Raw genomic sequence first — 23,753 nt, 5'->3', positions numbered from 1 at the left:
AAAGTCTGGGCTTTGGCCATTCCAAGATATTTAAATGTTTTCCCTTACACCACTCAAGTGTTGCTTTAGCAGTATGCTTAGGGTCATTGTCCTGCTGTAAGGTGAACCTCCATCACAGTCTCAAATCTCTGGAAGACTGAAACAGGTTTCCCTCAAGAATTTCCCTGTATTTAGCGCCAGCCATCATTCCTTCAATTCTAACCAGTTTCCCAGTCCCTGCCGATGGAAAAACATCCCCACAGCATGATGCTGCCACCACCATGCGTGTGTTTGTGTTCTCGGGGTGATGAGAAGTTTTGGGTTTGCGCCAGACATAGCATTTTCCTTGATGGCGAAAAAGCTCAATTTTAGTCTTATCTGACCAGAGTACCTTCTTCCATATGTTTGGGGAGTCTCCCACATGCCTTTTGGCGAACACCAAACATGTTTGTGTATTGTTTTCTTTAAGCAATGGCTTTTTTTCTGGCCACTCTTCCGTAAAGCCCAGCTCTTTGGAGTGTACGGCTTAAAGAGGTCCTATGGACAGATACTCCAATCTCCGCTGTGGAGCTTTGCAGCTCCTTCAGGGTTATCTTTGGTCTCTTTGTTGCCTCTCTGATTAATGCCATCATTGCCTGGTCTGTGAGTTTTGGTGGGCGGCCCTCTCTTATCAGGTTTGTTGTGGTGCCATATTTTTTAAGAATGGATTTAATGGTGCTCCTTGGGATGTTCAAAGTTTCTGAAATTTTTGTTATAACCCAACCCTGATCTGTACTTCTCCACCTCTTTGTCCCTGACCTGTTTGGAGAGCTCTTGGGTCTTCATGGTGCCCCTTGCTTAGTGGTGCCCCTTGCTTAGTGGTGTTGCAGACTCTGAGGCCTTTCAGAACAGGTGTGTATATATACTGGGATCATGTGACTGATCATGTGACACTTAGATTGCACACAGGTGGACTTTATTTAATTCAATTCTGAAGGTAATTGGTTGCACCAGATCTTATTTAGGGGCTTCATAGCGAAGGGGGTGAATACATAGGCACGCACCTCTTTTCTGTTTAGTTTTTTTGTCAAATTTTTTGAAACAATTAAAAAGAAATTATTTCACCAATTTGGACTATTTTATGTTATGTCCATTACATGAAATTCAAATAAAAGGACGTTTAGAGACATGTCCCGAAGCCACTCTTGCGTTGTCTTGGCGGTGTGCTTAGGGTCGTTGTCCTGTTGGAAGGTGAACCTTCGCCCCAGTCTGAGGTCCTGAGCGCACTAGAGCAGGTTTTCATCAAGGATCTCTCTGTACTTTGCTCCGTTAATCTTTCCCTCAATACTGACTAGTCTCCCAGTCCCTAAAAACATCCCCACAGCATGTTGCTGCCACCACCATGCTTCACCGTAGGGATGGTGCCAGGTTTCCTCCAGACATGACGCTTTGGCATTTAGACCAAAGAGTTCAATCTTGGTTTCATCAGACCAGAGAATCTTGTTTCTCATAGTCTGAGTCCTTTAAGTGCCATTTGGCAAATTCCAAGCAGGCTGTCATGCCTTTTACTGAGGTGTGGCTTCTAAAAACCTGGTTTCGCTTTGTCATTATGGAGTATTGTGATGTCATTATGGGGTATTGTGATGTCATTATGGGGTATTGTGATGTCATTATGGGGTATTGTGTGTAGATTTGAGGAAAAACATTAATTTAATTCATTGTAGAACAAGGCTGTAACGTAACAAAATGTGGAAAAAGTCAAGGGGTCTGAATACTTTCAGAATGCACTGTATAATATATATATATATATATATATGATTATTCTATTATTTGTCATTTTGTTTTTGGAACAGCAAATGTTTTGTTGTAAAGATCAATCTGAGTGATGTACAGAGAATTATTGCTGTGCATGATTTGGGGGGGATACCAAAACAGTTGTAATGTTGAAAAATGACCTCAAATGTACGATGACTTTCTACTATAGAAGAAAAGCGTAATAGATATTTATTCAGTTAAGAGCTCTGTTGTGTGGTCCTCTCACGAATCAGGAAGGCATGCAGTTTATTAGGCTACAGATGAAATACGTTGTGATTTAACAGGGTGATGAAAGTGCACGGTGATGAGCTTGATGCTACTTTCCAATAAATAGCGAGGGTCCTCTCCTGGTGAAATGAATGATTGATGCTTGGCTGCCATTTTTTGAATTATTAAAATAATCTCTCATCCATAATAATCTCATAATGTAGGCTAGCAAGCACTGTGTCAGTATGTCATCACACACAGACTAGTCAGTTTGATAGAAATGCGTCTGTGTTGGGAAAATGTTCATGTTTTCATGAGGATTTAAAAAAATATTCACATGAAAAGCTGTCGCCAATTGGATAGAAACATAGCTATAGGCTCATTAAATTACTCTTGCAATAAAGTAGTTATAGATACTTGGGGATTACAAAAGTGTTGGTGGATGAAACAACTAATTATAAATGGGTCTAAACCTTCACTTAAATGCTCAAAAAAATCTTAGCTACTATTGTCACGATAAATTATTTTGTGTTCCCGCTCCCATCTTTAGTAGAAGTAGTGCTAGTTAAAATTAGTCACCCACCCTAAGTCACCCACCCTAAGCCTTCTCTGTACTACCTATCATGCATGCAGTGCTTCCACTTTGCATATTTGGTGTTACTTCCTGGATGGTGGTCTGGACACTGCATGTCTCTATGGAGTCTAGTACAGCACAGTAGGTCCCATTTTATTTAAATAGTCAGCTATACACTGACAGTACAAAATATTAGGAACATGACATAAACTTACCAGATGAATCCAGGTGAAAGCTACGATGCCTTATTGATGTCACTTGTTAAACCCACTTCAATCAGTTTAGATGAAGGGGAGGAGACGGGTTAAAGGATTAGTAGTCTTGAGAAATGGATTGTGTATGTCTGCCATTGAGGGTGAATGGGCAAGACAAAAAATGTAAGTGACTTTGAACGTGGTGGTATGGTAGTAGGTACCAGGTACACCGGTTTGAGTGTGTCAAGAACTGCAACGCTGCTGGGTTTTTCAAGCTCAACAGTTTCTGTGTGTGTCAAGAATGGTCCCCCACCCAAAGGACATCCAGCCAACTTGACACAACTGTGGGACGCATTGGAGTCAACATGGGCCAGCATCCCTGTCGATATATTTTAGTCCATGCCTGACGAATTGAGGCTGTTCTGAGTGCAAAAGGGTGCAACACAATATTAGGAAGGTGTTCCTAATGTTTTGTACACTCACTGTAGATAGTCCCTTATATATGTTCTCTAGATGCTTACATTTTCAACAAACTGTCAACCACATCTGGAATTATAGATCTGGGGAAGGGTACCAACATTTTTTTGCAGCATTGATGATCCCCAAGAATACAGTGGCCTCCATCTTTCTTAAATGGAAGATGTTTAGAACCACCAAGACTCTTACTAGAGCTGGCCACCCGGCCAAACTGAACAATCGGGGGAGAAGGACCTTGGTCAGTGAGGTGACCAAGAACCCGATGGTCACTGACAGAGATCCAGAGATCTTCTGTGGAGATGGGAGAACCTTTCAGAAGGACAACCATCTCTGCAGCACTCCACCAATCAGGCCTTTATGGTAGAGTGGCCAGACGGAAGCCACTCCTCAGTAAAAGGCACATGACAGCCCGCCTGGAGTTTGCCAAAAGACACTTGAAGACTCTCAGACCATGAGAAACGCAATTCTCTGGTCTGATGAAACCAAGATTGAATTCTTTGGCCAGAATGCCAAGCGTTACGCCTGCAGGAAACCTGGCACCATCCCTACGGTGAAGCATGATGGTTGCAGCAACATGCTGTGGGGATGTTTTTCAGTGGCAGGGACTGGGAGACTAGTCAGGGTCGAGGCAAAGATGAACAGAGCAAAGTACAGAGAGATCCTTATTGAAAACCTGCTCAGACTGGGGTGAAGGTTCACCTTCCAACAGGACAAAGACCCTAAGCACACACCCAAGACAATGCAAGAGTGGCTTCAAAGAAGAATGGGAGAAACAACCCAAATAGAGGTGTGCCAAGCTTGTATCGTCATATTCAAGAAGACTCGAGGCTGTAATCGCTGCCAAAGGTGCTTCAACAAAGTACTGAGTAAAGGGTCTGAATACTTATGTAAATGTGATTTTTCTGTAATTTTTTTTTTTTAAATAGCAAAAATGTCTAATCCTGTTTTTCTTATCATTATGGGGTATTGTTTGAAGATTGATGTGGAAAAAACAACAATATAATACATTTTAGAGTAAGGCTGTAACCTAACAAATGGGAAAAACTCAAATGATATGAATATTTTCTGAGAGCACTGTAGGTACAGTAGGGGTAAAGTCAAGCCGTTTAGGGTCCTATTGGTTCAAGACTTGATGCACCACTACCGCTTCCCGTGCAGAAGCAGAGAGAACAGTCTATATGACTTGGATGGTTGAAGTTTTTGACAATTTTTGGGGCCTTCCTCTGACACCTCCTGGTATAGAGGTCCTGGATGGCAGGAAGCTTGGCCCCAGTGATGTACTGGGCCGTACGCACTACCCTCTGTAGCGCATTGCAGTCGGGTGCCTTGCAGTTGCCGTACCAGGCGGTGATGCAGCCAGTCAGTGGGCAGGCTGTAGACCTTTTGTAGGATCTGAGAACACATGCCAAACCTGTTCAGCCTCCTGTGGGGGAAGAGGCGCTGTAGTGCCCTCTTCACAACTATGTGGGTGTGTGTGGAACATGTTAATTTCTTAGTGATGTGGACGACGAGGAACTTGAAGCTCTCAACCTGCTCCATGTGAATGGGGGCGTGCTCAGTCCTCCATTTCCTGTAGTCCACGATCAGCTCCTTTGTCTTGCTGACGTTGAGGGAGAGGTTATTGTCCTGGCACCACACTGCCAGGTTTCCTATAAGCTGTCTCATCGTCATTGTCAGTGATCTGTCCTATCACCGGCGTGTCATTGGCAAACTTAATGATGATGTTGGCATCATGCATCTCTGTTGATTTGTAACGGCTTGTGAGAGTTAGGGTTTGGGTTGTGGCTAGAGATGTGGCTATTAGGGTTGTGACTAGAGATGGGGTTAGCCCCATCTCTAGCCACAACCCTAACCCCATCTCTAGCCACAACCCTAACCCCATCTCTAGCCACAACCCTAACCCCATCTCTATCTCTAGCCACAACCCTAAGGTTGTGGCTAGAGATGGGGTTAGGGTTGTGGCTAGAGATGGGGCTTTAGGGTTGTGGCTAGAGATGGGGCTTTAGGGTTGTGGCTAGAGATGGAGTTAGGGTTGTGGCTAGAGATGGAGTTAGGGTTGTGGCTAGAGATGTGGCTTTAGGGTTGCGGCTAGAGATGGGGCTTTAGGGTTGTGGTTAGAGATGGAGCTAAGGTTGTGACTAGAGATGGAGTTAGGGTTGTGGCTAGAGATGGAGTTAGGGTTGTGGCTAGAGATGGGTTAGGGTTGTGGCTAGAGATGTGGCTTTAGGGTTGCGGCTAGAGATGGGGCTTTAGGGTTGTGGTTAGAGATGGAGTTAGGGTTGTGGCTAGAGATGTGGCTTTAGGGTTGCGGCTAGAGATGGGGTGATCCACCACCATACCGCTGTAGGCTACAGTACAGTAGTCATACTGATCCACCATCATACCGCTGTAGGCTACAGTACAGTAGTTATACTGATCCACCACCATACCGCTGTAGGCTACAGTACAGTAGTTATACTGATCCACCACCATACCGCTGTAGGCTACAGTACAGTAGTTATACTGATCCACCACCATACCGCTGTAGGCTACAGAACAGTAGTTATACTGATCCACCACCATACCACTGTAGACTACAGTACAGTAGTTATACTGATCCACCACTATACCGCTGTAGGCTACAGTACAGTAGTTATACTGATCCACCACCATACTGCTGTAGGCTACAGTAGTTATACTGATCCACCACCATACCGCTGTAGGCTACAGTAATTATACTGATCCACCACCACACCGCTGTAGGCTACAGTACAGTAGTTATACTGATCCACCACTATACCGCTGTAGCCTACAGTACAGTAGTTATACTGATCCACCACTATACCGCTGTAGGCTACAGTACAGTAGTTATACTGATCCACCACCATACCGCTGTAGGCTACAGTAGTTATACTGATCCACCACCATACTGCTGTAGGCTACAGTAGTTATACTGATCCACCATCATACCGCTGTAGGCTACTGTAGTTATACTGATCCACCACCATACCGCTGTAGGCTACAGTAGTTATACTGATCCACCACCATACTGCTGTAGGCTACAGTAGTTATACTGATCCACCACCATACTGCTGTAGGCTACAGTAGTTATACTGATCCACCATCATACCGCTGTAGGCTACAGTACAGTAGTTATACTGATCCACCACCATACCGCTGTAGGCTACAGTACAGTAGTTATACTGATCCACCACCATACCGCTGTAGGCTACAGTACAGTAGTTATACTGATCCACCACCATACCGCTGTAGGCTGCAGTACAGTAGTTATACTGATCCACCACCATACTGCTGTAGGCTACAGTAGTTATACTGATCCACCATCATACCGCTGTAGGCTACAGTACAGTAGTTATACTGATCCACCACCATACCGCTGTAGGCTACAGTACAGTAGTTATACTGATCCACCACAATACCGCTGTAGGCTACAGTACAGTAGTTATACTGATCCACCACCATACCGCTGTAGGCTACAGTAGTTATACTGATCCACCACCATACTGCTGTAGGCTACAGTAGTTATACTGATCCACCATCATACCGCTGTAGGCTACTGTAGTTATACTGATCCACCACCATACCGATGTAGGCTACAGTAGTTATACTGATCCACCACCATACCGCTGTAGGCTACAGTATATTATACTGCTTCTCTCCTGATCCACCACCATACCGCTGTAGGCTACAGTAGTTATACTGATCCACCACTATACCGCTGTAGACTACAGTAGTTATACTGATCCACCACCATACCGCTGTAGATTACAGTACAGTAGTTATACTGCTCCACCACCATACCGCTGTAGATTACAGTACAGTAGTTATACTGATCCACCACCATACTGCTGTAGGCTACAGTAGTTATACTAATCCACCACCATACCGCTGTAGGCTACAGTACAGTAGTTATACTGATCCACCACCATACCGCTGTAGGCTACTGTAGTTATACTGATCCACCACCATACCGCTGAAGGCTACAGTAGTTATACTGATCCACCACCATACCGCTGTAGGCTACAGTAGTTATACTGATCCACCACCATACCGCTGTAGGCTACAGTACAGTAGTTATACATACAATCCAAGATGGCGTAGCAGTCGGACGTGTCTTTGTCCTTGTCCTGTCCCGTGTAAATAGTCTTCGTATTTTTCGTATACATTTCGTATATATTTTAATTTCACTTTCCATCTAGGAACTGAATATACATTCCTACATTCCGCCTCACCCAATGTGGTACGAACCTGCTATTTTTTTTATACTTTAGAACCGTAACCCCAATCAGAAGCTAGCCAGATAACTAGCTACTAGCTAGTAGTCAGTTAGCCACTGCTGCGGTCTTCACCCTCAACTCGGACACAGCCAGCTTCAATACCGGGCCAATACCTGCCAGTCTGCAAGCGCGATATCAACCCAGAGCATATAGGACTGCTTTTTCTCTACCGCATCACCGGATTCCTGACGCAAGCTCTGGACAATTACACCGTATCATCACAGCTAGCTAGCTGCAACCGAGTGGCTACTACTGGCTAACACCTCTGTCCCGAAGCAAGCACCAGTTAGCCTTGAGCTAGCCTCGAGCTAGGCCCATCTGCCGGCTAGCTGAAGAGGTCTACCAGCGAATTCTTGGGCTACAATACCAGCTACAAGCTAATTTAGCCATTTTTTTGCCGCTGCTAGTAGCTTTTACCTTCTGCACAGACACCAGCCCTGTTATTAGCCTGGATATTACTCACCAATTTACCAGCATCGGACTGTCTCTTGACAACAACGCCGGATTCCTGCCGTAATCCCTGAGCCACTGCTTCTGATCCTCACAGCTAGCTTGCGGCTAGCGCAGCTAGCGCCACTGCCACGAAGCTAGCACCAGTTAGCAAACACAGATCTACAATTCACAACCTCTCTTTCGCCATCGCCATCTGGCTTGGATTCTCTGTCGACACGACCACGTCTGAGCAGACCCCCTCCGTCTGAGCAGACCACCCCCCGGGCTACTAACTTTAAACGCCGCGTGCTAGCTTAGTGGAGGCCTCCCTGCTCCATCTACGGCTGCCCCCTGGACACTATGATCACTTGGCTACATAGCTGATGCATGCTTGACTGTCCATTAATTCACGGTACTCCATTCTGTTTATTTGTGTTTTATCTGTCGGCTCTGTGCTTTAACTCAGGATCTGTGTGTAGTTAATCCGACCCTCTCTGCCTAGTCGTCGCCATTTTTACCTGCTGTTGCTGTGTTAGACTAGCACCCTGTTATTGCTGCTGTTATCTTACCTGTTGTTTTAGCTAGCTCTCCCAATCAAGACCTGCAATCACTTTATGCCTTATTGTATGTCTCTCTCAAATATCAATATGCCTTGCATACTGTTGTTCAGGCTAGTTATCATTATCATTGTTTTGGTTTGCAATGGACCCTGTAGTTCCACTCTCCGTACCTCTGATACCTCCTTGGTCCCACCCCCCACACATGCGGTGACCTCACCCATTGAGACCAGCATGTCCAGAGACACAACCTCTCTTATCATCACCCAGTGCCTGGGCTTGCCTCCGCTGTACCCACGCCCCACCATACCCCTGTCTGCACATTATGCCCAGAATCTATTCTACCACGCCCATAAATCTGCTCCTTTTATTCTTTGTCCCCAACGCTCTAGGCGACCAGTTTTGATAGCCTTTAGCCGCACCCTCATCCTACTACTCCTCTGTTCCTCGGGTGATGTGGAGGTAAACCCAGGCCCTGCATGTCCCCAGTCACCCTCATTTGTTGACTTCTGTGATCGAAAAAGCCTTGGCCTCATGCATGTCAACATCAGAAGCCCCCTCCCTAAGTTTGCCTTACTCACCGCTTTAGCACACTCTGCCAACCCTGATGTCCTTGCCGTGTCCGAATCCTGGCTTAGGAAGGCCACCAAAAATTCTGAGATTTCCATACCCAACTATAACACTTTCCGTCAAGATAGAACTGCCAAAGGGGGAGGAGTTGCAATCTACTGCAGAGATAGCCTGCAAAGTTCTGTCATACTTTCCAGGTCTATGCCCAAACAGTTCGAACTTCTAATTTTAAAAATTAATCTCTCCAGAAATAAGTCTCTCACTGTTGCCGCCTGCTACCGACCCCCCTCAGCTCCCAGCTGTGCCCTGGACACCATCTGTGAATTGATCGCTCCACATCTAGCTTCAGAGTTTGTTCTGTTAGGTGACCTAAACTGGGATATGCTTAACACCCCGGCAGTCCTACAATCCAAGCTTGATGCCCTCAATCTCACACAAATCATCAAGGAACCCACCAGGTACAACCCTAAATCCGTAAACATGGGCACCCTAATAGACATTATCCTGACCAACCTGCCCTCCAAATACACCTCTGCTGTCTTCAATCAAGATCTCAGCGATCACTGCCTCATTGCCTGTATCCGCCACGGGTCCGCGGTCAAACGACCACCCCTCATCACTGTCAAACGCTCCCTAAAACACTTCTGCGAGCAGGCCTTTCTAATCGACCTGGCCCGGGTACCCTGGAAGGATATTGACCTCATCCCGTCAGTTGAGGATGCCTGGTCATTCTTTAAATGTTACTTCCTCACCATATTAGACAAGCATGCTCCGTTCAAAAAATGCAGAACCAAGAACAGATATAGCCCTTGGTTCACTCCAGACCTGACTGCCCTCGACCAGCACAAAAACATCCTGTGGCGAACTGCAATAGCATCGAAGAGCCCCCGCGATATGCAACTGTTCAGGGAAGTCAGGAACCAATACACGCAGTCAGTCAGGAAAGCAAAGGCCAGCTTTTTCAAGCAGAAATTTGCATCCTGTAGCTCTAACTCCAAAAAGTTCTGGGATACTGTAAAGTCCATGGAGAACAAGAGCACCTCCTCCCAGCTGCCCACTGCACTGAGGCTAGGTAACACGGTCACCACCGATAAATCCGTGATAATCGAAGACTTCAACAAGCATTTCTCAATGGCTGGCCATGCCTTCCTCCTGGCGACTCCAACCTTGGCCAACAGCCCCGCCCCCCCCCGCTGCTACTCGCCCAAGCCTCCCCAGCTTCTCCTTTACCCAAATCCAGATAGCAGATGTTCTGAAAGAGCTGGAAAACCTGGACCCATACAAATCAGCTGGGCTTGACAATCTGGACCCCCTATTTCTGAAACTGTCCGCCGCCATTGTCGCACCCCCTATCACCAGCCTGTTCAACCTCTCCTTCGTATCATCTGAGATCCCCAAGGATTGGAAAGCTGCCGCGGTCATCCCCCTCTTCAAAGGGGGAGACACCCTGGACCCAAACTGTTACAGACCTATATCCATCCTGCCCTGCCTATCTAAGGTCTTCGAAAGCCAAGTCAACAAACAGATCACTGACCATCTCGAATCCCACCGTACCTTCTCCGCTGTGCAATCCGGTTTCCGAGCCGGTCACGGGTGCACCTCAGCCACGCTCAAGGTACTAAACGATATCATAACCGCCATCGATAAAAGACATTACTGTGCAGCCGTCTTCATCGACCTGGCCAAGGCTTTCGACTCTGTCAATCACCATATTCTTATCGGCAGACTCAGTAGCCTCGGTTTTTCTAATGACTGCCTTGCCTGGTTCACCAACTACTTTGCAGACAGAGTTCAGTGTGTCAAATCGGAGGGCATGTTGTCCGGTCCTCTGGCAGTCTCTATGGGGGTACCACAGGGTTCAATTCTCGGGCCGACTCTTTTCTCTGTATACATCAATGATGTTGCTCTTGCTGCGGGCGATTCCCTGATCCACCTCTACGCAGACGACACCATTCTATATACTTCCGGCCCTTCCTTGGACACTGTGCTATCTAACCTCCAAACGAGCTTCAATGCCATACAACACTCCTTCCGTGGCCTCCAACTGCTCTTAAACGCTAGTAAAACCAAATGCATGCTTTTCAACCGTTCGCTGCCTGCACCCGCACGCCCGACTAGCATCACCACCCTGGACGGTTCCGACCTAGAATATGTGGACATCTATAAGTACCTAGGTGTCTGGCTAGACTGCAAACTCTCCTTCCAGACTCATATCAAACATCTCCAATCCAAAATCAAAGCAAGAATCGGCTTTCTATTCCGCAACAAAGCCTCCTTCACTCACGCCGCCAAACTTACCCTAGTAAAACTGACTATCCTACCGATCCTCGACTTCGGCGATGTCATCTACAAAATAGCTTCCAATACTCTACTCAGCAAACTGGATGCAGTTTATCACAGTGCCATCCGTTTTGTTACTAAAGCACCTTATACGACCCACCACTGCGACCTGTATGCCCTAGTCGGCTGGCCCTCGCTACATGTTCGTCGTCAGACCCACTGGCTCCAGGTCATCTACAAGGCTATGCTAGGTAAAGTGCCGCCTTATCTCAGTTCACTGGTCACGATGGCTACACCCACCCGCAACACGCGCTCCAGCAGGTGTATCTCACTGATCATCCCTAAAGCCAAAACCTCATTTGGACGCCTTTCCTTCCAGTTCTCTGCTGCCTGCGACTGGAACGAATTGCAAAAATCTCTGAAGTTGGAGACTTTTATCTCCCTCAACAACTTTAAAAATCTGCTATCCGAGCAGCTAACCGATCGCTGCAGCTGTACATAGTCCATCTGTAAACTACCCACCCAATTTACCTACCTCACCCCCCATACTGCTTTTATTTATTTACTTTTCTGCTCTTTTGCACACCAGTATCTCTTCTTGCACATGATCATCTGATGATTTATCACTCCAGTGTTAATCTGCTAAATTGTAATTATTCGCTTTATTGCCTACCTCATGCCTTTTGCACACATTGTATATAGATTCTCTTTTTTCTACCATGTTATTGACTTGTTTATTGTTTACTCCATGTGTAACTCTGTGTTGTCTGTTCACACTGCTATGCTTTATCTTGGCCAGGTCGCAGTTGCAAATGAGAACTTGTTCTCAACTAGCCTACCTGGTTAAATAAAGGTGAAATAAAAATAAATAAAAAATCCACCACCATACCGCTGTAGGCTACAGTACAGTAGTTATACTGATCCACCACCATACCGCTGTAGGCTACAGTAGTTATACTGATCCACCACCATACCGCTGTAGGCTACAGTATATTATACTGCTTCTCTCCTGATCCACCACCATACCGCTGTAGGCTACAGTACAGTAGTTATACTGATCCACCACCATACCGCTGTAGGCTACAGTACAGTAGTTATACTGATCCACCACCATACCGCTGTAGGCTACAGTACAGTAGTTATACTGATCCACCACCATACCGCTGTAGGCTACAGTACAGTAGTTATACTGATCCACCACCATACCGCTGTAGGCTACAGTAGTTATACTGATCCACCATCATACCGCTGTAGGCTACAGTACAGTAGTTATACTGATCCACCACCATACCGCTGTAGGCTACAGTATATTATACTGCTTCTCTCCTGATCCACCACCATACCCCAGCCAGCCAGCTAGTTCTTCTTACTGCTCACAAACAGGTACTTCTCCCAACTGCATGTAAACCTGACCTGTGAGCCCTGACCTGCAACGGGTATTGTAGTGCCATTTAACTGGTGTCTGTCTGTACAGTACTCTGTGTGATTTGTGTAATGTTTGTGTGTATGTGTCATATGCCTGTTTGTGTATGCCTGCATACTTGTGTGATTTTTTTATGTTGGTTCTTTTGTTGGTTCTTTTGTTTTGTTGTACTGAACAAATTGCATTCTGGGGAGTAACATGCTTTAGAGAATGACATAATTCTCTAACTTTTGTATTATTTACATTGGTTGGGGTTTTTGAAAAATACTTTTGAATATGTTTTACTGTCTATGGCAGATTCATTGGTTATATGTAAAGAATGTGTTTAATCAAATGTAAAAGTGTAGTGTGATAAATATGTATGTTTATGAGTACTGTGGCTATGGTTAGTTTACTAAGAAGTGACACATTACAATGATAAGTGACATTATTTATGTATTCTTTGAGATGGACATGAATGTTCACACCATAGGACTCTGTTTACCTTTCAGTGTGAGGCTTTTGAGTGAACAGTTTGACCGCTTTTGAGTCAGCAGGACCCCGTCGTAAGTGACAAGATGAGGCACCTGTTGCCATTCAGCCAACCTATCACGCATTAATTCACTGGCTTCCTCTCACCTCTCACCTCAACTTGGTCTTTCTTACGTTCACTATCTAACTCGACTAGTCACTGTCATTGGCTAGTCTGGTTTCATGAGGGTCCATAGCCTGGGTCTGAAATGGTACCCTGTGCATGACTGTATGAACGTTCTGAACAGAATAACCAAATCTTCATTCTCTGCTGATTTTATTTTGTAGCATGACTGCTTGCCTTGTTCACACATCAGTCTCATTTCACCCTTAACCCATCTTCAATCAGAGGCAGCTCCAAACTCACTCTCTTGCTGCAGTAAAAGTGATGATTCTCTGCTCTGTAATCCTGGGTGTTAATAACTGTTGGTCCCCACTTCCCATTTTTCATCTCTCCTGTCCCTACAGGGTCCCCCCGCCAAAGGAGAAACCAGCCCAGGTCACTGAGGACCAACCCAGGCCTCTCATCTCTGACCATGACCAATCTCCTCCTCCAATCCTCTATTAGCTCCATGCTCTACTTCCTGTTATCCTTGGTTCTGATTGGTTGCTGTGAGGCACAGCTATATTTAGCCAGCCAATTGGAAGAGAAAAACCCTGATTCTGCTGGAAAAATCCAAGCACACACAGGATTGATCTTTCTCAAGTACTGTAGATGATGTACTGCCTTTGACATTTAGTTTTAGCAGGACCTATGATGACTGAACCTGTCTAACTAAACTATCCATAGCATTCAAGCCCAACTAGCCTTGGACTGTATCTTCAATAAAATTAAAGCATTTGAAAACTGTTACATACTGTATGCAGGAAATTGTAGCTTATTCTGTTATTTGTTACAGATAATGATTTATGCATACATTAAGTTTAAGAAGATGTCGTTGTTTGATCTATATTAATTTGGGGTTCTAGTTCTATGATCTGGTCATACAGTATGTTACTTAATGCCAGTTGGGATTTGTAAGATTTGGTGGGAATATCTTTAGTTTGTGTGAGCAATACATTTGTCACAAAGTAAAGTATTTTCTATATTTCAAAGGGCCTATATTACGGAGAATAAACAGGCTGGCTGTGTGTAAAAACATTCTACTGGAGTCTGGGTTCTACTGGGACCCCAACGTTCTACTGGAGTCTGGGTTCTACTGGGACCCCAACGTTCTACTGGAGTCTGGGTTCTACTGGGACCCCAACGTTCTACTGGAGTCTGGGTTCTACTGGGACCCCAATGTTCTACTGGAGTCTCGGTCTTAGGACAGAGAGAAAGAAAAGTTCAATACTATACACAATACACAAAGTTATAGCATTCTATATAGATTATTTTCCGTGTTATATACATATTGTAAATGACAGCAGAACAATAGGATTAAGAATTCATGCATACAAACAATATATTAACTGCATACAACTGCATATTAACTGCATACAAACAATAATCCTATTGTTCTTCTGTCATGCCATTACTACATAAGACAAAGGATTTGTACCTTAAAATAGATATTCCTGTTGTATTTTGTACCCGTTTCTATATGTATGTAGTTCTCAACCAGTTTCATTTGTCTGTAAATCAATCTACAATGTATAGAAAGACGCACTGAATTTGCTGTATGACATATAGGGAAAATAACACATTGCAGAGTGTATCCGTATATTACCAGTGTGTTTATACTGTGCAAGAAGAAATAATAATAAGCTCATTCCTGGGTGTTTGTTTGTGCTCCAAGAAATACACGAGACACACATTGATGTGTAAAACACTTTATTTATATTTCATAACGTACAGGAAGTAGAGTGGGGTGGGGCATATCTTGCTGACAGCATCCATAAACTAGTCATGTTTGTTTAAATCACGACCAGGACACATCTTACTGACAGCATCCCTAAACTAGTCCTGTTTGTTTTAATCACGACCAGGACACATCTTACTGACAGCATCCCTAAACTAGTCATGTTTGTTTTAATCACGACCAGGACACATCTTACTGACAGGGTCCCCATACTAGTCCTGTTTGTTTTAATCACGACCAGGACACATCTTACTGACAGCATCCCTAAACTAGTCATGTTTAAATCACAACCAGGACACATCTTACTGACAGCATCCCTAAACTAGTCCTGTTTGTTTAAATCACGACCAGGACACATCTTACTGACAGCATCCCTAAACTAGTCATGTTTAAATCACAACCAGGACACATCTTACTGACAGCATCCCTAAACTAGTCCTGTTTGTTTAAATCACGACCAGGACACATCTTACTGACAGCATCCATAAACTAGTCATGTTTAAATCACAACCAGGACACATCTTACTGACAGCATCCCTAAACTAGTCATGTTTAAATCACAACCAGGCCACATCTTACTGACAGATCCCTAAACTAGTCATGTTTAAATCACGACCAGGACACATCTTACTGACAGCATCCATAAACTAGTCCTGTTTGATTAAATCACGGCCAGGACACATCTTACTGACAGCTTCCCTAAACTAGTCATATTTAAATCACGACCAGGACACATGTTACTGACAGCATCCCTAAACTAGTCATGTTCGTTTAAATCACGACCAGGACACATCTTACTGACAGATCCCTAAACTAGTCCTGTTTGTGTAAATCACGACCAGAACACATCTTAATGACAGCATCCCTAAACTAGTCATATTTAAATCACGACCAGGACACATCTTATTGACAGCATCCATAAACTAGTCATATTTAAATCACGACCAGGACACATCTTATTGACAGCATCCATAAACTAGTCCTGTTTGTTTAAATCACGACCAGGACACATCTTACTGACAGCATCCCTAAACTAGTCATGTTTGTTTAAATCACGACCAGGACACATCTTACTGACAGCATCCCTAAACTAGTCATGTTTAAATCACAACCAGGACACATCTTACTGACAGCATCCCTAAACTAGTCCTGTTCGTTTAAATCACGACCAGGGCAAGGCCTAACATTGCTCATCATCACATCCCTTTCGTCTCACTAGCCTGGGCACCAGGCGTGGCATGATGGCACAAACAGACTGGCACCCAGGCTGTAGTCTCACCACTAGTGGGTTAAAACAATCTAGATCAAATATCCGATGTTCCTATTGGCCCCAATACTTCATTAAATACTTATCTTTGGCAACAATAAAACATCAATACATGTACTTTTAACTCTCACTTCCAGGTAAATTCCAGGTAATTTCTTGATATTCTTAAATGTAATTTTTCTTTTTTGAGATACAAAAATAGTCCATACAGTCAGCGCTCTAGATGGATCTATGGATGCTAAACTATTACAGAATAGTAAATCCCTAGAAAGGCTAACAAACACTAAGCAGAACACACTTACTGCATGGAGACCAGAGTCGATCTTTAAAACAAAGAAATAGAATCTATGAAATTCCATATCTATGTTTTGAACTGAATTAACAACCTGGTTCTTTGAGGCTAAAGACTAGAGTGATATTAGCCTGGTCCCAGATCAGTTTGTACTGTCTTGCCAACCTACAGTATGGTCATTGGAGTAGGCAAGAGGGTACAAACGGACCTGAGACCATGCTACAGTGATTGGCTTACCAGGCTGGTATAGCAGGCTGATTGGACTGTATGCGTTCTATGTTACAACCACATCCATCCCTTTTTCATTTCTATAGCAAACACATGTTCACATACATAGCAAAGTCAAAAGTGTATTTTCTAATTGTTAAAATCGTGAAAACAATACACTGACTAACCCATGTTACATCAACAACCCCTTGACCACACAGCTGATCACAATACATTAAGACTAAACCAGATCTCAGTTCTGTAGTCTTCCAACAGTCATTTGATTATTTCATCTTCAACATGTTACCGAAGCCACTTAAAAATCATTTGTTTGTTCTTCCATTCTTTAAGTTGCATTTTAAGGTTTCATATTTCTTAAAAGTGAATATTTCATCAAAGGTTTCCTATAAAAAAATGATATGCTACTGTATCTATGGTATTTCTACGCTTGTTGTACTTGTACTGCAGTTCCATTTTCAGAATCGGAATCAAAAATGTACAAGTTATTTGATCGTATCACAAAGGATGTTCACCTCAAGAGTAGCAGACATATTACACAGTATGTGGTGCAGTGAAGATCAACTCTGAGGGTAAGGACAGGCAGCTACCCTCAACTGGGGATAAGACCGAAACCAACATAAGCTGTGTTTTACCACCACTATCTGCATGCATAGCACATGAATTTCAAGTCCTAAAAAAGCATTTATTCATTAAGTCATCAATGATATTCCCTCAAAACTGACTTGGTGGATTGACACAATAGCTTAGGTCCAGGGATGTCTGTAAAATAAACGAAACGAAGAAGGGCATAGCTGAATATGTCCGATATAAACTCTCATTTGCGTTGCAAAACGTTCTGTGCCTGTTTGTTAGTGTGCACTAATGATAACGCCACAGGCCATCAGTGGGAGGGGAATAGTGACTCACACTGACAGATGGAGGGGAATAGTGACCCATACTGACAGATGGAGGGAAATACTGACCCATACTGACAGATGGAGGGAAATAGTGACCCATACTGACAGATGGAGGGGAATAGTGACCCATACTGACAGATGGAGGGGAATAGTGACCCATACTGACAGATGGAGGGAAATAGTGACCCATACTGACAGATGGAGGGAAATAGTGACCCATACTGACAGATGGAGGGGAACAGTGACCCATACTGACAGATGGAGGGGAATAGTGACCCATACTGACAGATGGAGGGAAATACTGACCCATACTGACAGATGGAGGGAAAGAGTGACCCATACTGACAGATGGAGGGGAATAGTGACCCATACTGACAGATGGAGGGAAAGAGTGACCCATACTGACAGATGGAGGGGAAAAGTGACCCATACTGACAGATGGAGGGGAACAGTGACCCATACTGACAGATGGAGGGGAATAGTGACCCATATTGACAGATGGAGGGGAATAGTGACCCATACTGACAGATGGAGGGGAATAGTGACCCATACTGACAGATGGAGGGGAATAGTGACCCATACTGACAGATGGAGGGAAATGGTGACCCATACTGACAGATGGAGGGAAATAGTGACCCATACTGACAGATGGAGGGGAATAGTGACCCATACGGACAGATGGAGGGGAATAGTGACCCATACTGACAGATGGAGGGAAATAGTGACCCATACTGACAGATGGAGGGAAATAGTGACCCATACTGACAGATGGAGGGGAACAGTGACCCATACTGACAGATGGAGGGGAATAGTGACCCATACTGACAGATGGAGGGAAATACTGACCCATACTGACAGATGGAGGGAAATAGTGACCCATACTGACAGATGGAGGGGAATAGTGACCCATACTGACAGATGGAGGGAAAGAGTGACCCATACTGACAGATGGAGGGGAAAAGTGACCCATACTGACAGATGGAGGGGAACAGTGACCCATACTGACAGATGGAGGGGAATAGTGACCCATATTGACAGATGGAGGGGAATAGTGACCCATACTGACAGATGGAGGGGAACAGTGACCCATATTGACAGATGGAGGGGAATAGTGACCCATACTGACAGATGGAGGGGAACAGTGACCCCTAATGACAGATGGAGGGGAACAGTGACCCATATTGACAGATGGAGGGAAATGGTGACGCATACTGACAAATGGAGGGGAATAGTGACCCAAAATGACAGATGGAGGGGAATAGTGACCCATACTGACAGATGGAGGGGAATAGTGACCCATACTGACAGATGGAGGGAAATAGTGACCCATACTGACAGATGGAGGGGAATAGTGACCCATACTGACAGATGGAGGGGAATAGTGACCCATACTGACAGATGGAGGGGAATAGTGACCCATACTGACAGATGGAGGGGAATACTGACCCATACTGACAGATGGAGGGGAATAGTGACCCATACGGACAGATGGAGGGAATAGTGACCCATACTGACAGATGGAGGGGAATAGTGACCCATACTGACAGATGGAGGGGAATAGTGACCCATACTGACAGATGGAGGGGAATAGTGACCCATACTGACAGATGGAGGGGAATAGTGACCCATACTGACAGATGGAGGGGAATACTGACCCATACTGACAGATGGAGGAGAATACTGAGCCATACTGACAGATGGAGGGGATTAGTGACCCATACTGACAGATGGAGGGGAAGAGTGACCAATACTGACCGATGGAGGGGAATAGTGACCCATACTGACAGATGGAGGGGAATAGTGACCCATACTGACAGATGGAGGGGAATAGTGACCCATACTGACAGATGGAGGGGAATAGTGACCCATACTGACAGATGGAGGGAAATAGTGACCCATACTGACAAATGGAGGGAAATGGTGACGCATACTGACAAATGGAGGGGAATAGTGACCCAAAATGACAGATGGAGGGGAATAGTGACCCATACTGACAGATGGAGGGGAATAGTGACCCATACTGACAGATGGAGGGAAATGGTGACCCATACTGACAGATGGAGGGAAATAGTGACCCATACTGACAGATGGAGGGGAATAGTGACCCATACTGACAGATGGAGGGGAATAGTGACCCATACTGACAGATGGAGGGGAATAGTGACCCATACTGACAGATGGAGGGGAATACTGACCCATACTGACAGATGGAGGGGAATAGTGACCCATACGGACAGATGGAGGGAATAGTGACCCATACTGACAGATGGAGGGGAATAGTGACCCATACTGACAGATGGAGGGGAATAGTGACCCATACTGACAGATGGAGGGGAATAGTGACCCATACTGACAGATGGAGGGGAATAGTGACCCATACTGACAGATGGAGGGGAATACTGACCCATACTGACAGATGGAGGAGAATACTGAGCCATACTGACAGATGGAGGGGATTAGTGACCCATACTGACAGATGGAGGGGAATAGTGACCCATACTGACAGATGGAGGGGAAGAGTGACCAATACTGACCGATGGAGGGGAATAGTGACCCATACTGACAGATGGAGGGGAATAGTGACCCATACTGACAGATGGAGGGGAATAGTGACCCATACTGACAGATGGAGGGGAATAGTGACCCATACTGACAGATGGAGGGAAATAGTGACCCATACTGACAAATGGAGGGGAATAGTGACCCATACTGACAGATGGAGGGGAATAGTGACCCATACTGACAGATGGAGGTGAACAGTGACCCATACTGACAGATGGAGGGGAACAGTGACCCCTAATGACAGATGGAGGGGAATAGTGACCCATACTGACAGATGGAGGGGAACAGTGACCCATACTGACAGATGGAGAGGAATACTGACCCATACTGACAGATGGAGGGGAACAGTGACCCATACTGACAGATGGAGGGGAATAGTGACCCATACTGACAGATGGAGGGGAATAGTGACCCATACTGACAGATGGAGGGAATAGTGACCCATACTGACAGATGGAGGGGAATAGTGACCCATACTGACAGATGGAGGGGAACAGTGACCCATACTGACAGATGGAGGGGAATAGTGACCCATACTGACAGATGGAGGGGAACAGTGACCCATACTGACAGATGGAGGGGAATAGTGACCCATACTGACAGATGGAGGGGAACAGTGACCCATACTGACAGATGGAGGGGAATAGTGACCCATACTGACAGATGGAGGGGAACAGTGACCCATACTGACAGATGGAGGGGAACAGTGACCCATACTGACAGATGGAGGGGTATAGTGACCCATACTGACAGATAGAGGGGAACAGTGACCCATACTGACAGATGGAGGGGAATACTGACTCTGGCACCCGTATTGGTGGAAATCATATGGCCCGTATACAGTGGTGGTCCGACTCCTTTGAGAAAACAGTAGAATTACAAAATTCTCCTTCAATCATTATTTGTGATATTTCGTTTATATTTTATGATGACGAGTTAACTAATGTCTCAAAAATATGCTCTTGGTACAGTCACTTTCAAACACCGAATATTTGATGAAAAAAACCTTCATTGTGTCCTTTTCTTCATTGCTTTTCACTCCCTTCTTCTCTGAGAGGGATGTTCTGTAAATTGTGTCTTCTGTTTTGATGTCCATGTTAAAACAGCTGATCAATAAAAATGATCGTCTGTCTTCCACGTAACAAGCGGTAACGTTGTGTGGTTCTCTATAACATGCTGATAATGAGTGTCTGTGGTGGCAAACAAGTTACACGTTTGTTCTAAAGTTTCTCGTTCTTCACAAAAATATGTTGAATGCAACATAAGTCTTCACCTTCATACAAGTTATTTTGATAACATAAATATTCTTCGGTGTATGTGTATATTATCATCATATAGTATTTTATATATTCTCATAGGTGTTGATTCTCTGCTTTCACATCCCTTTTACAGACTCCATTCATAAAGTGTCCATAAACAATTAGGCACTGTCTTTTCAGAAAGCTGATGTCCAAAAAAGCACTAAACAAAAGTCATGTTTAGAGGCTCAGACATGTTTATATGGTGCAGTTCCTGCAGTTTCTGGGTGGCTGTGGTTCTATAATACTCTGTCTCCATCCTCACTGCTCCCTGCACAGACAGACAGACAGAACGTGTCATTGTCCACTATGTAAAATCCATACAATTAGTTATCCTCAAGAAGTGTTTGTGCACTGTCAATTTAAATGAAAACACCAGGACCCACCTGGACCAGAGTCCACGTCAGAGTCAGAGACGTGTGTAATGGAGAAGCGAGACACGTGGCTAGGGGAGACTGTGAAGCGGGAGTACTGCACTGCTGGTTTGGACTCCGGGGCCTTGGAGGTGGAGGGCAGGCTGGGTGCGGAAGGGGATGAGCCTGAGGAGGAGGCAGCCATCTTGGATGAGGAAGTGGGAATGGGCGACAGGGGGAAGTCATCCTCCCACTCATACCCTGCACCTGAAGAGAGAGGGAGAGAGAGAGAGAGAGCGAGAGAGAGAGAGTGTTAGGTAGGTATGTAGGTAGGTGAAGGAAAAGAGAGAGAGGAAGGGAGAAAGGGAGAGAGATGGAGGTAGGTAGGTAGGTAGGTAGGTAGGTAGGTAGGTAGGTAGGTAGGTACAAAGGAAGAGAGATAGAGAGGGAGGAAGAGGAAGGGAGAAGGGAAGAGAGAGAGCAAGAGAGAGAGGAAGGGAGAAGGGAAGAGAGAGAGAGAACGAGGAAGGGAGAAGGGAAGAGAGAGAGAGAGGAAGGGAGAAGGGAAGAGAGAGAGAGAGAGAGAGAGAGAGAGAGAGAGAGAGAGAGAGAGAGAGAGAGAGAGAGAGAGAGAGAGGAAGAGCAAGAGCAAGAGCAAGAGAGGAAGGGAGAGAGAGAGGAAGGGAGAAGGGAAGAGAGAGAGAGGAAGAGCAAGAGAGAGAGGAAGGGAGAAGGGGAGAGAGAGAGAGAGGAAGGGATAAGGGAAGAGAGATAGCGAGAGAGAGAGGAAGAGCAAGAGAGAGGAAGGGAGAAGGGAAGAGAAAGGGAGAGAGGGAGAAGAGAGAGAGACAGCGAGCGAGCGAGAAAGAGGAAGGGAGAAAGGAAAAGAGAGCAGTTTTGATATATCTGCCTATTATATTTTACACATCTAAACTCATAGATCTGAGATTGATTGTGAAATTAAATGCCGATTGACTTCAATCAATGTTTCAATTTAAGTAGTGGACTCTGGACTAGTGTACTTACTCTCTTCTGAGATGTTTCCATCAGAGGAGTCATCAGAGGTTGGTTGTTTGACCAGTGAACCCTGTCCGCTGGTCTCAGTCCCTGGAGAGAAACCATGCTCAGCCAGCTCTTTAGTGGGACTCTGCTGGAAATGGACGGTACAGGTTACAGCTATGGCTAGTGTTCATTTCAAATTAATATACAGTATATATACAAAACTATGTGGACACCCCATCAAATTACTGGATTCGGATATTTCAACAACACTCGTTGTGGACAGGTGTATAAAATCAAGCACACAGCCATGCAATCTCCATATACAAACATTGGCAGTAGAATGGCCTTACTGAAGAGGTCAGTCACTTTCAACGTGGCACCGTCATAGGATGCCACCTTTCCAACAAGTCAGGTCATCAAATTTCTGCCCTGCTAGAGCTGCCCCGGTCAACTGTAAGTGCTTTTATTGTAATGTGGAAATGTCTAGGAGCAACAACGGCTCAGCCGGGAAGTGGTAGGCCACACAAGCTTACAAAACGGGACCGCGGAGTGTTGAAGCGCGTAGCGCGTAAAAATCGTCTGTCCTCGGCTGCAACTCTCACTACCAAGTTCCAAACTGCCTCTGGAGGCATAGTCAGCACAATAACTGTTCCTTGGGAGCTTCATGAAATGGGTTTCTATGGCCGAGCAGCCGCATACAAGCCGAAGATCACCATGTGCAATGCCAAGTGTCGGCTGGA

At 45.1% G+C, this 23,753-nt stretch overlaps 2 protein-coding genes across 5 annotated transcripts in view; one reads left to right on the top strand and one right to left on the bottom strand.

Annotated features, from left to right (window-relative positions):
- Positions 1–17,007, top strand: part of LOC139580382 (BAR/IMD domain-containing adapter protein 2-like) — a 136,311-nt gene extending 119,304 nt beyond the window's left edge. For 2 of the 3 annotated variants that reach the window (XM_071409002.1, XM_071409005.1), the window contains one exon: positions 13,743–17,007. In XM_071409002.1, the coding sequence (XP_071265103.1) occupies positions 13,743–13,842 (100 nt within the window). In that variant the 3' untranslated portion in view covers positions 13,843–17,007. Of the gene's footprint in view, positions 1–13,255; positions 13,310–13,742 lie in introns of all 3 variants that reach the window. The other variant, XM_071409004.1, reaches the window with a different exon arrangement.
- The window catches only part of LOC139580381 (serine/threonine-protein kinase LMTK1-like), a 153,720-nt gene continuing 145,037 nt past the window's right edge, over positions 15,071–23,753 (bottom strand). For both annotated transcript variants that reach the window (XM_071409000.1, XM_071409001.1), the window contains 3 exons: positions 23,038–23,161; positions 22,045–22,278; positions 15,071–21,929 (listed from right to left, as the gene is read on the bottom strand). In XM_071409000.1, coding sequence (XP_071265101.1) covers positions 21,898–21,929; positions 22,045–22,278; positions 23,038–23,161 — 390 coding nt within the window. In that variant the 3' untranslated portion in view covers positions 15,071–21,897. The remainder of the gene's footprint in view (positions 21,930–22,044; positions 22,279–23,037; positions 23,162–23,753) is intronic.

This window comes from Salvelinus alpinus, chromosome 7 (assembly GCF_045679555.1).
Source record: "Salvelinus alpinus chromosome 7, SLU_Salpinus.1, whole genome shotgun sequence".
NCBI lineage: Eukaryota > Metazoa > Chordata > Actinopteri > Salmoniformes > Salmonidae > Salvelinus > Salvelinus alpinus.
Note: the sequence above shows the minus strand (reverse complement) of the source record. Positions and strands in the feature narration are given on the sequence as shown.